Below are 14,190 nucleotides of genomic sequence, written 5' to 3' on the forward strand. Positions count from 1 at the left end.
TAAGTAAGTATGATCCATAGAAGTCTAAGCTAGCCTTTGAAAAACTTAATATTCTCAAGGAATGCAAAGAATTACTTGGTTCTTTGGCATTAAAGGCAAGTGTCCTCCAGAAATCCAGAAAATGCAAATCTAGGTCACTAATAGGACATTATTTTGCCTGCAGAAAAGTCATCTTCAGGGATTTGGCAGTCAGTGGTAATATGGTAAAATCTTATTTCACTGACAATAAAAATAACATGAATATAACAATAACCCCGGGGTAGAATTTTTTCTTTTTACTGTACAAAAAAAAATCCTATTTACACACTGAAATAAACAGCACTGGCTTGTGTTTCATGTCCACAGGCAATATTGTTAGGGCTAGAACCATGAATACTATCCTCAGGGTAACACAATAGTACAAGATTAATAAGTTATTGGTCATTTTTATTGTAATACCAACACATCCTTCACATTAGATTCCTTTCCTAGTGTAATAAGTAAAGGTTTCCATATTACTTAATATCAAATGCCCATATAAAGCAGCTAGCAAACCAATGCTATAGAAAACATCTTTTTCACATCTCCCGAAAGAATATATTTTATTCAGATAAAACAATCCAAGAGGCTTTTACACAACAGCTATCCATGAAAAGGGCACAGGGAAGATGAGATTTTGAATACGGGAGGGAATATTTCCCACCTCCCCTGCTCATCTTTGAAAGGGATGGAATTTCATATTGGATTGCTAAAAAAGCAATAGGGCAATAGTAAAAACAGATGACAGAGTTTTACCAGCTAGCTCTAAGAGAATGGACATCTTTGTTCTTGTAAGTTAGCCTACAGTAAAAGGTATTAAGATTTTTACTTTTCTGTTGTGACAAAGACACTTCCTCACTTTACCCCTCAGAGCTCTAGATAGAAAGGATATTGCTCTAATTTTTTAAGTGATAACTTGGATAGATTCAGGCAGATGACAGAACTGACATTTTCTACTGTCTAAATGCAAACAGCACAGATTCGCCATGGTGTAGATATGAAATGTTTGTTCTTCCTTAGATAATAATCAAGCTAACTTTGGGAGTCTTTAATTCAGTTTCATGTTTCTGTATTAATGAGTAGGTTATGAGATTCAGAACACTTAACTCTTCACACGATTTAACCTACTAGCTACAAATCAGACACATACTTGCTTAAGATGCTCAAAAAGCCCTAAGGCTTAGTTTACAGTTACAGGATTCCACAGGATCGCAAAATCTGTCATTCAGCTAGGTGTGGTACCTCTCCAAGAGAAAAAGCTCATGTCACTGCACTATCAAGAAGCCTTCTTAATTCCTCATCAAAATATAACTGCCTTTCCTCCACGGTCTTACGGAAATAATTTTCTTTATTTTTCTTTTGGAAAAAAAATATAAAAAGGCAAACGGTGAAAGATAAGTTTCCCTCCCACTCTATTTCCCACTACTCCATTGGCCTTTCCCAGAGAATCGCCATCATGCTTTCTTGCCTACTCCTTCAGAAACATTTCATACATACAAAAGTTAATACACACATATATCTTACAGTACTTTGTGGTTTAATCACAATCATTTTGCATTCTATCTCATATTAGAATTGCATATATGTCCATTGTTCCTCATATGATGTGAACACTTTCTTTTTCAAATTTTAAACCATAGTATGGACGGACACTTGAAAAAAATTTGTTAAGTTTGTTGAACTCAAGTGAGTCAGCATTAAGCAATGTTGAACAATATTAACTGGATTGGAGTAAGTTGCAACTATATCCTTGGATATCCTGTGTTCTAGGTAAAATGGGACCAGGCTCTTCTCTACAGTAACACTTATTTTTCGGTTAGGTTACTTATCTCTAAGTCAGATTTGATGGCTAAATTGAATACGGCAATGTGAATGAGGAATAATATACTTTATTATGGACAATCATGTTAGGCTCCTTGGTATGCTGAGTAGTTAGTTTAAATCAGCTTCCATACCTCTAAGAGGCATGTCTCAATGTTAACTCAAGAAGCAGTATGTTAAGAAAATATTTGTGTGACATCTCACATGCACAGAAATGGTAGTTCTACTGGTGTCCTACTTTGAAGGATGTTGCCATATAGCATAATGAAACCAAAGATGACAAAAGCAATTTTAAAATATTTTCTATAAAGAAGTATCAAATAAATAAAATTGCTTAGCTACAATCCTCCTATTTCTTTAATTTCTGAGTGTAAACTTTCTATCTTCTTGTTGCCAACAACACAATGGATAGTCCAAGGCTTCCAAAATTCCATTCTTATCTCAGGACAGAGAAACTCATGTGCAGTTTGCCTGCTTTGGGTGAAACTAGGTGTAGTATTTTAGGAGAATTGTGTTAGAATGTTACATGGGGACAGACAGATTGGGGAGGGGGATGGTTTCCCAAATGTCTACTTACTGGAGCCAAGCAGATGTCATCTGTCACATTTCCTAGTTCTGATTTAGCAATCACAATACTGGGTTAAACAGTCTATGAAAATGAATAAGACATGGTGCCTATCTTCACTGAGTTACATTCTGGCAGGGAGCTATTACAGATATGAGTGTCAATAACTACTTAATAAAAAGCCTAATTGTCAAATCTATCATGGAAATGCCAAACATAGTGCAACACTAATGTCAACATTTACACTGATTTTTATTTTGTACCACATCAGCTTTCTTTAATCTTTACAAAGTCTTATGGAAAGGTACTGACATGATTATCTTTATTTCACAGAGGAAGAAACTAAAGTATGGACAATGGGTCCATAATCACATATCTGGTAAATGACAGAGTTTGGATCATACCTGGGCAGGATGGTTCTGAGGTTTTCACTCTTAACCATTGCTTAAGCTGTTTTTCTTATGACCAATAGTATAACTAGCTCTGCCTGGTAGGATTTGATGACGTTTTTGAAATGAAAATAGTATTTTTAAAAAGTATGTGTGTGTGCATGTGCATGTGTATGTGTGTGTGGTGGTGGGGTCATGGGGAGTGAGTTTTACCATACGAGAACTCAAGCAGAGAGAATTCCATGTTCGACAAGACACAGAGGTGCAAAGTAGCATGAGATGTTCTGAGAATCACAGTCCAGTTCAGTTGCAGTAATCAAATTATGAAGTTCTCTTCATATTATCTGAGGGAGTTTGAGTGTTTTTCTGTAATTAGTAGAGGCTATTTTATACTTTAAACCAGGGAGGTATGTGATTTCTGTAATTATATTTGCTTAAAAGTCATTCAAAATGAATGTGAAAATTGTTTGCAGAAGGAGGTATATTAAAGGTAGTAAAAAGCTTAGTATAGGTAGGAAATAGTAACTGAATACATTTAACCAGTAGCAAGGAGGAAGAGCTGGGTTGAAGATATACATCAGATGGATTGCACAAATCTTAATGACCAGATTGATTGTGAAGAATGTAGGATAAGAGAGAGTCTAGAGGAGTGGAGATCATAGCCTAAATGGCTTTAGAGAGAATTTAAAACAAAGGAAAACAAAATTTGATATGTGTGTTTGGTTTGAATTTGTGTAGTTTGTATTATGAAGTATTAGTGAGGATAATGACCTCGGTTTGGAACAAAGATATCTAGTAGCAATACCTAGTAAGCTAGAAACACAGGTCATCCATTTCTGAAGCTAGTTACACACTTGAAGTATAGAATTGTGAGTCCTACTTTCCTGAAAGCAAGAGAGGTAGACGAGAATAACTAGAGAGAAGAAAGAAAGCGAGAAAAGATCAAACCCTGAGAAAGATTAGTAACAGTGGGTAGGAATATTTGGTGGACAGGAAGTATTGGAGAGAGGGAATGCTGCTACTATTAGCAGGAAGACAAGAAAATAAAGTGAGGAAAGATAATATGCCCAATTTCAATGGACTAATAGTTTAAGGAGACAATGTTACATTGTTACTATAAGGTATAGATAAAGACATTTTATATTTCAGATGATTTAAGATTGACAAATGTACCTACAGTGACCTCAATATGGTCCAGGGGTGGCAACCTGAAATATGAGGTGAAGACATTGAGGAAAAAAAATTTTCACTGTGTTCTAGGCTGTCCTCACTGCCTTGAACATCGCACTGCCCAAAGTTCACCTTTGATTTCTCAGATTAGGAGTTGACACCTCGATTTATTTTCCCTGTAGATTTGTAATAATTGAGGGTATTTGGGAAATTATGTCTTTGGAGAATTTTAGATTGTGCATTGGAGAATGACTGACTAAAGTCAAGCATAAGAAGTTATCATTCCCTAACCTCAGTTCTACATTTACCACTGACTTGGATCTTTTTGTCTTAATGAGTCTTAGTTTGTCTTAGTGAGACTTAGTGAGTCTTAGTGAGACATTAATCAGGCATGTCTGAAATTGAGTATATCATCTATATTAGTCTGTTTTCATACTGCTATAAAGAACTGCCTGGGACTGGGTAATTTATAAAGGAAAGAGGTTTAATTGACTCACAATTCACCACGGCTGGAAGGTGAAGGGGAACCAAGACACCTTCTTCACAAGGCAGCAGGAAGGAGTGAGTGCCAAGCAAAGGGCGATGAGCCGCTTATAAATCCATCAGATCTTGTGAGAACTCACTATCATGAGAACAGCATGGGGAAAATCACCCATGATTCAATTACCTCCACCTGCTCTCTCTCTGGACACGTAGGGATTATGAGGATTACAATTCAAGATGAGATTTGGGTTGGGACACAAAGCCTAGCCATATCATTATCTTTCTTCACTTTATTTCCTTGTCTTTCTGCTGATGATGGTACACCAGTCCTTCTAGGATTCAACCTTCAGGGTCCCTTTTGTTTCTCTCTTTTACCATCAGATATAACATCCAGTTAGTCATTAAATGTTGTCAGAGCTCAGCTAAAGGCATCACTTGTTTAGAGAAGTTTTAACCACTCAAGCAAGACTAGACCCTTTATAACACCCTGCATTTCACCACTGGGTGCTTTTGGTATATAAGTCATAAAATACTTTTAATGTTGATTTCCTTCCACAATGTAGAAGAGTAAAGACTGGGTGTGTCTTATTCACCAGTATGTCCCCAGCCCTTGATGGAGAACCTTGAACATAGGATTGTTTGATGGCCACTTGCTTAATGCATGATTGAAAAGTTTCTTCAGGTTGTCTCTCCTTTTGGTTTCTTTCTTCCATGCACACACTGGCCACTCCAGAACAAACTCTTACAGTTTTATAACTGGACTATTTAAATATCACCTTAATGATGCTTCCTACTAAGAGGATCTTCCTGCTCTAATATATTCTTCATTAATTATATCATACCACTCTGTTGCTAAATAAAAACAATAATTACTCCCCAGCCTTATGAAGTAAAAACCAAATACTTAAAATTCTAAATCTGGTACCAAGAAAACTTCTAAACTTACAAAACTCCTTCACAAGAAACTTTCATCCCAGTAAAACTTGTTGTTAATCCCTACAAACTCCACTTCCATTCCTACCAGTCCACTTTCTCAACAAGCATCTTTCCCTATGTCTAGCCTTGATAAACTAAGTCATTCTGGATGATCTATGTCAAATCTCATCGTTTCCATATAGATATAGCCTTCCCTTTGTCCTACCTGGACAAAGACAGCAGGCTCTATTTAGTGTTACAGACTGGCGTTTGATTCCCTGCTCTACCTCTGACTACATGGCCTCATTTTCTTATCTGTAAATGGGATATTAACACTCACCCAAAAGGGACTTATTAAGTAAATGAAATAATCCATATAAGGTATTTTGATATGACTTTTTGATTTTGTTCAGAATCAACCAGCTGCAAAATACATTTTGGGGCAACTGAACAAAGTTGAAAAATAATCTGGGTAATAGATGATATTTTGAAATGAGAACTGATTTCATTTTGTGTGATAATGATATTGTCATCATGTGACTAATGTCTTTATTTTTGAAGATGTAAGAAGTTAGAAATATTACAATGTTTAAATTTTACTTTGATATGGTCCAGCAAAAAGTATCTATAGTTCTAATTAAAAATGCTCAACACAATTGTAATTTAATAATTGACTATATGATTATGTATAAAAGTTAAAGGTTATTTTATTTCTATCTTTAACAATCTAAGCTTTATAAATGCAAAAATAAGTTATGTCTTGGTCACTGCTGCATCTCCAATCCTTGATATAGAGCCTTGGGCAACTAGGTACACTTTACATGTAGATATATACCACAGATAGACAGATAGATACATAATACATACTATAGTTAGGAAATACATATATATATGTATATATATACATATACACACACAACACACACATGCATACATATGCATGCATGTAAAATATTATAAAATACTTATTGAATCTAATTAGTGGACATACAGATATTCTTTGAACTATTGTTTCTATTTTCCTTTGTGTAAATTTCCAATATAAATTTCTAATTGTACTCACATGTATTCATTTGAATCCACGTGCCATTAAATTATAAAGTACTTTGCACAGAATACGTGTTCAATAAATGTCATTCCTTTTCATTATAACATCTATTTTCAATCACTATCACTTAATATATAATGCCTTATTTTTCACTTTTTGAGTTATTTATCTCCAACTATACAATATGATTCTAGAGGACTTTCTTCTCCATGTCATTACTTCTTTCTGCACACTAAGTTTATAGCACTTTGTTGGAAATAAGTAAATGCCTATTGGACATATGAAAAGATATCCTTAATTTTCAATTCTAGAGGGAAATTTTAATCAACTCAAGGACAAAGGATTATACTCCTACCCTGGTCTACCATTAATGTTTACTTTTTCATGGACAAGTAGATTGTGAGCCTCTTGAAGGAAAGGGCCTCGTATCATACATTGTTTTCTTAAATCTATAGAACATAGCATTGTGCTTGGGAGAATTACTGGATGTTTGTTGAATGACTGGATATATGACTGCCTGAATGAATGATACCAGAATAAGAGATAATTATTTAAATACTTTCAATATCCTACAGATTTTTCTTAGAAGCAAGTGACCAAATAGAACATGAAGTTTAATTCATTCTACCTTCTATGTTGATCTTCAATGAGGCCTGTATCATGATTGATTCATTAATGAGACTGAAAGATAACTGAAAGCCATGGAGAATTCCAAAAATAAATGACAGTAAAAAGAAATAAGCAACCAACCAAAGAATTATTATTGTCAATTGCAAACAGCCTAAGCAAAGAGATTAGGAAGAAGAAAGTTTCAATGATTTAAGCCGGGCGCGGTGGCTCACGCCTGTAATCCCAGCACTTTGGGAGGCCAAGGCGGGTGGATCACGAGGTCAAGAGATCAAGACCATCCCAGTCAGCGTGGTGAAACCATGGTGAAACATGGTGAAACTCTACTAAAAATACAAAAATTAGCTGGGCATGGTGGCACGTGCCTGTAATCCCAGCTACTCAGGAGGCTGAGGTAGGAGAATTGCCTGAACCCAGGAGACGGAGGTTGCGGTGAGCCGAGATCGCGCCATTGCACTCCAGCCTGGGCAACAAGAGTGAAACTCCGTCTCAAAAAAAAAAACAAAAAAAAAAAACAAGAAAGATATTTAGAAGTTACAGAATTTTAGAGATGCCACACCATGTGGTTTCACACTTATTTTTCAGAGGAGGAAATTTAAGCTATATGACTTGTTCTAAGTAAGTGGATATGAATTTCCAGATGCCTATTAAAATGAAGATGTAATCACCTCGGTTACTAACTTGACTTTCCTCCATTACCAATTCCTCTGATCACCAGAAAGAAAGAATAAATTGACCTGGGTACACACCAAAAAGTGTTTGAAAGCTTAACTCTAGATATATTATTCTCTCAGCGTAGCTTTACCTGCTCTCTGAAGACAGAGAAAGAGAGAGAGACAGAGAGAGAGAGAGAGGGAACAGAGTTTAATGTGGGCAGAGGCATTGTGAGAATGCAAGATTAGAATAACTTAGAGGAAGAAAAAAATATGTTGAAAAATGCTTGGTTTCAAGTTTGTGTTTCAGGATGTAAAACAAAAGCAAAACAAATTTGAACATTTCTCTTTGGTATTGATTCAGAGCTCAAAGATCTATTCACAATCAAAATAGAGAAAATATGATCTACTTACCCATTCTGTATGGCAGCTGTGGGGTCATAGGTCAAAGCCATGCCAGCCTGTATAAAGGATGAAAAGGGAAGAAAACAGATCTTAACATTTTTATTGCAGTGCCCAAAATATTTAGTACACGCAAAGACTCTTACCATTACTTCCCATGATTTAAGTTTACTTTCTCCTATATATATCTCTACTCTTACTGCCAAGACTGGTGGTTTTACTATCCACAAACCAGAATATACCAGTGAGTTGGGAGTTTATATTATATATCCAGACACACTAAGAAACAAGGCAGCTTGGGTGATTTCCATTTTCACTTCTTAAAACATCCACTGTCCAACCTCACATTCTTATAATTTCACACTATCGTCAGGAACACCTATTGTACATCTCATGGCACGATAAAAAAATAAGAGTGAATCCTGCAGTTAGGATAAAAATGAAAGCTACTTAAAATGCATTTAATCTTAAAGGAGAAAATGTTTAAAAAGTATTTATTTAAAAATAGATCATATGCTTAAGGGGTTTGTAGGTAATGATTCCAAAGTGCTTGTTTGATATATTGCTATTTCTTATCTTAGTAAGAGTGATAGAAAGGGTAGGTCGTTTACATATGATGGAAATTCTAGAACACATGGTTAATAAGGAGGTAGTTTTGTTTTGTTTTTAGGAATAAGACCACCTCCGAAAAAGTACACTTCTATAACTGGACATAGTTCCTGAAAAGAATATAAATTTCAAGAGTGCCGATTCACAGTCTACCTTGTTCCTTCGTGTACATCCTCACATTTGATCCTCACAACAATCCTATGAAGTAGGCAGGAGGAGTATTTTCTCCATTTTATAGATGAAGACACTGAAGCTTGGAAAGGTCAAGTGACTTGCTCAAAGTCACACATTTGGAGGCAGAACCAGATTTCAACCCAAGTCTTCTGATATGGGCTCCTTTCCATTCTTCAGCTATGACACTGGCCCAATTAAATTAGACCTGAGTATCATAGCCAACAATAGAGAGACACTTTCTCTGTGGCCATATGGGCATACCATCCTTTGTTTACCAGGACCATCAGCATGGTTAATACTTACAAAGCTTACAATATTGAATAGAATTTAAAACTGCCCAGGTTATCTTTAGGGTGGATTTTTTTTCTTTTTTCAAATTTAAAACTGAATTAGACCAACGTCGATGTCCTGGCTTTGATTGTGTACTGTAACTACTTAAAATAAAACAACTGGGAGAAACTTGGTAAAAGATAAACAGGACCTCACTGTACATTTATTTTGTAACTGCCTGTGAATCTATAAATTCTTCAAAATAAAAAGTTAGAAAATAAAGTGAAAGAGCTATGAAGACTTTTGTAGAGGATAAGAAATCATAGAAATTTTAAAGAAAGCAAAATACCTTTCCTGTTTGAGTTGTTTAATTTTTCCATTGTGGCTGAGGATGGTTTTGTTGTTGGGCTCATTGAATTCCTTAAATTTTGCTTATAATTGACATGAACATTCTCAAGCTTCTAACATGGGGCCTGATATACAGTACAGCCTGCTGCTTTCAAGCTTAGATTACATGCATTGTTTCTATAAATAATACATTTTAAATTATTATGAAGATTGGTATGAGGAACAAGAGTGTAGAGCCATATATGAATGGAACTGGTATAAAGGGAGCATACATAAATTGAAATGGAATTTGCAAACAGAATTGAAATGACTGAAGTTAACAGAGGTGCACTGATAACACACGTTTAATGATAATTGCACAACCTCTTTAAATTTAAGGATCTCATTCACGTTAAAGAAACATGCAACTGGTAATATGACAAAGCTGGGGGACTGAGAAATGAGAAGATAATATAACAGCAGAAATGGAAAAAAGGGTTGTAGTTTTTTTACCATGGGAGAGGCAAAAAGATAGTGGTGTCAAAATGAACAGAGATTCTAAGTTTAAATTCTTCCCATGGATGAAGCCTCTGCCATATGACTGGCTAGAAGTTGGCTGTAGGCGGAACACAGAATGGAGCTGTCCAGGACTTAGTTGAAACTCCCTGGTCTCAGGTACTGGGAAGGGCAGTTGTAAAAAGCGGTCCATTTGGAATTAGATTTCCCTCTTAGGAACACTAAGCTTCTCTCCCCTAATTTATCCAAGATGCGGCACTACAGGCAGAATAAAACAGGCGGACTTTACATTTAATAGAGATACTATTGGCACATGAGAGACTTAGGATAATAGTCGCATCTTCAGTCTACTAATTACCTCAAATTGTATAAGTCCTGGGGACTTACGGGAAGCCTTCCATAGTCAACCCCACATTTACTTCTTTCTCCTTGTACTTATTTTCCTACAGCATTCAGAGAGACCAATGCTATCTAGTCCCTCTTGAATTATAAAATGTCTTGAACATTCTCTTTTCATCAGGCTTATTTGTTCTGGTCGCTTAAGATAAAAATATTTTCTTGCATTTTACTTGAATTTCTCATGGATTCTAGCTAACCGATGAATTCTATCTAGGAATAGAGTAATTGTCAATAAAATCTCTTTGTTCTACACACATTTGTTAAGCAAAATTCTAAGTTGACCTCTTTCTTCATCTTAAACCCCCATCCTATCATTCAGAAGATGGAAAGGAATTGACATCAGTAGGATACAGTGGAAATCATATGTTTTGAAATCAGACAGACCTGAGTTCAAGTTCTAGCTCTGTTACTTTGTAGCAGTGGGACTTTGGGCAAATTATTTAACCTATTTGAGCCTCCGTTTCTTCAACTGCTAAATGGTTTAATAATACCTACCTCATCAGATTGTTGTGAAATTTAAAAGAGATTACGTTTGTAAAGCGCCCAGCACAGTGCCTGGAGACAAGACACATACATAAATATTATAATACAAAGCAATATGTGTTAAGTGCCATATGAGTGGATGGATGGGGTGCAGATGAGAGAGGCTGGGGGTGATCAGATAAGGCATGTAGGGAGGTACAGCTGAGCAGAGCCCTGAAGGATGAGTAGGATTTCCATTGATGGAGAGGAGAGGTCAAGGCCAGCTCAGGCAAAAGGAATAGCGTGGAAAAAAAAGTGTGTAAAAAAAATGGAGAGGCGAGTGAGCTATTTTCAGTAGAACATGTGGAAAGGAGAGTGGGAAATAAGACTCAAAAGGTAAGGAAGGAGGATCTTGACTGCCCAGCTCCTCTTGGGGAGCTACTGAGTATTTTTGAGCAGGGACATTATACACTCAAAGAGTAATTGGGCAACAGGAGTTAGCATGAGCTCCCTGGAAAACAGAGGGTAAATCCAGGGGAGTGAGTAACTAGAGTAGGTGCCTTGGGAGAGGGAGGTGGAGAGAATCTAAGGTGAGATTGTCATTGAAAAAGGGTAGGGAATGAATACAAGATTCACCTACTTCACGATTTTGCCTAGGGACAGTCCTGCCTCTGAGTACCTTCGGCAAGAGGAGACAATAAGAGATAGTGTCAGGTCATAGGCATTTGGAACACTGTGGGTAACAACATGGCATGAGTTAAACAAAGGATTGTTTGAACTTAACCTATTGGCTGAATATAATGGCACAATAACTAACACTTGGATACACCTGGTTTCCACTTCATGTGTAACAGATTGTTGAGTCATATTTCTATTATGGTCTTAATGGAAATTTTGCATTCAATTTCCTTTGTCTCTTTCCACAAAGGAAAAAAGGAAATCGATTTTCCCACTCTGTCGAGCTACCTTTATACTAAGCTAGAACCATGAAATCATCATTACATAATCACCAAATATTATGGCATGTTTACAAACTCAAGAGTCACACAAAAAGTAAAATACCTTGGAACAAAATGAAAATGTCACACCACATATGCAGAAAAGTGATGTTTAATCATGTCACTTACTTTCAAAAAGGAGTTATTAGATTCAGAAATATTTTCCGTTTTTCAGGTTCCCATTATTTGTATATTGGAGACATTTGTAGTTTATTTAAAATAAAATGGGGCATGTTTGTTATTTTTCAACAACAGTTAAGTTTTGATTTAGTATTTCAGCTCAACAGGACATTTCTAGGTCTTCCAGACAGGATTTTTACTATAAGAGCTAAATATTTTAGAAGAAAATATTTTAAACGGTACATTGGAATAATAGGGATTTTTAACAAATGCATCTTTATTTTTAATAAATTCATTGAGAAAAATCAGTTGACTTAGGAGATAGATATTTGACATTCATAACTGTAAATGATTAGGTTATATTAAGACATAATAATTACAGAAATACTTCTTAAAGAGTAGATACTAGGGACTAGGCATTGCTACTTTAGAAAGATTCCATAGACTGCTTGGTCTTACCTGAGGAGCAGAGAATCATTAGCTATAACAAAGCCAATATGAAGATGGGCTGACTGAATTTTTTTTCTTTTTACTATTTTTGAAAGTATTTTTAGACTATAAGATAAATGGGGATCAAAAACTTGGGAGCAGCAAAATTTATAGAAACTGATACAGACTGCCAGGCATGGTGGCATATGCCTGTAATCCCAGTACTTTGGGAAGTCAAGGTGGGCGGATCATGAGGTCAGGAGTTCGAGAACAGTCTGTCCAACATAGTGAAACCCTGTCTCTGTTAAAAATGCAAAAATTAGCCAGGCACGGTGGCACGTGGCTGTAGTCCCAGCTACTTGGGAGGCTGCGGCAGGAGAATCACTTGAACCCAGGAGGCAGAGATTGTGGTGAGCCGAGACTGCACCACTGCCACTCCAGCCTGGTGACAGAGCGAGACTCCATCTTAAAAAAAAAAAAAAAAAAAAAAAAAGAGAGAGAAACTGATATAGACTGAAATTCATGGACAAATGAAACATTGATATTTTAGCCTAATGTTTCTCCTTTTCCTAAGGTCTGCCCTGATACATAATTGGGTAAATTACAAACAAATAATTATGAAGGTTTCTAGTCTTCTACAATCAGAATTAAAACAACATTTTAATAAATGTGTAGAAAATGTTGAATATTATATTAAATATTGTATGCTGAATTAGCGCAAGTTGAGTTCAAAAAGCTAATAAAGACAAATATAATATTGTTTTCTGGATGTTATATTTAAAGTGTTCATTTTATGCAGCCAATTTTAACAATATTTACAACTGTTCACTGGTTATAATTAAAAATTTAAGAAAAAATAACTTGATTAAAAATGTGTAAAAAAGGACTTAAAATGATGATGAGTCATAAATATCTAGGTATTGCTATTGAAGTAAAATTTTGCTTAATTTTGCTCATATTTATTTGCTAGTATTTCTACTTAGAAACCTTTAGGGAGCAAGTTATGATACAAAATTATATCTACAACATGTGTTGAAAACAAATATTTTTAAAATCTCCGACTAGAAATAAAACTAAAAATGAATTTCAACAAAATGTTAAAATATTGGGGTAGTATAACTAAAATATATGTGACTTTTTTGCCTTTCATGCATTATTTTGACTTATTTTTATTTTTACTTTAAACGTTTTAGAGACAGGGTCTCACTCTGTTGCCTGGGCTAGAGTACAGTGTAGCTCACTGTAACTTCAAACTCATGGGCTCCAGCAAAATCATCCTACCTCAGCCTCCTAAGCTGCTGGAACTACAGGTATGCACCATTAAGCCTAGCTAATTTCATTTTTAAATGTTTTTGTAGAGATGGGGATTCACCGTGTTACTCAAGTTGTTTTCAAACTCCTGGCCTCAAGTGATCCTCCTGCTTTTGCCTCCCAAAGCACTGGAATTACAGGCATGACTTTTGAGCTTTAAAAGTTGTATGTAGAAATATTTTCATAATGTGGGGTGAGGAGAACCTTTAATTTATAAAGCATATTATGTCTTCTATGACTTGTCTTAAAATTATTAATTTAAGAGGGAAAAAGGGCATATCATTTGTGAAAGTAATATAGGTCAGAGGCCTGATTCAGAAGTAAGTTTGAAAATGTCAGGGTGCATTTAGCTTTGCTGGGTCAGTAGAATACAGAAGTAGGACAGAATGAGATTGCTACAACCAGAAGGGTCAAAGTGAGAATGGGCAGGAGGTCAATAATAAAGAAAGAAAATTCAAGGGAAATGATATAGTGTTTCTAGTAA

General features: G+C 35.6%; 1 protein-coding gene across 9 annotated transcripts in view; it reads right to left on the reverse strand.

Moving 5' to 3' along the window:
* The window catches only part of RBMS3 (RNA binding motif single stranded interacting protein 3), a 1,161,208-nt gene that overhangs the window by 124,789 nt on the left and 1,022,229 nt on the right, over positions 1-14,190 (reverse strand). For all 9 annotated transcript variants that reach the window (XM_064378594.1, XM_064378591.1, XM_064378593.1 and 6 more), the window contains one exon: positions 8,104-8,150. In XM_064378594.1, coding sequence (XP_064234664.1) covers positions 8,104-8,150 — 47 coding nt within the window. The remainder of the gene's footprint in view (positions 1-8,103; positions 8,151-14,190) is intronic.

The sequence above is a fragment of the Aotus nancymaae genome, unplaced genomic scaffold (assembly GCF_030222135.1).
Source record: "Aotus nancymaae isolate 86718 unplaced genomic scaffold, 86718_ANA_hifiasm-v0.15.2.pri h1tg000019l, whole genome shotgun sequence".
Taxonomy (NCBI): Eukaryota; Metazoa; Chordata; class Mammalia; order Primates; family Aotidae; genus Aotus; species Aotus nancymaae.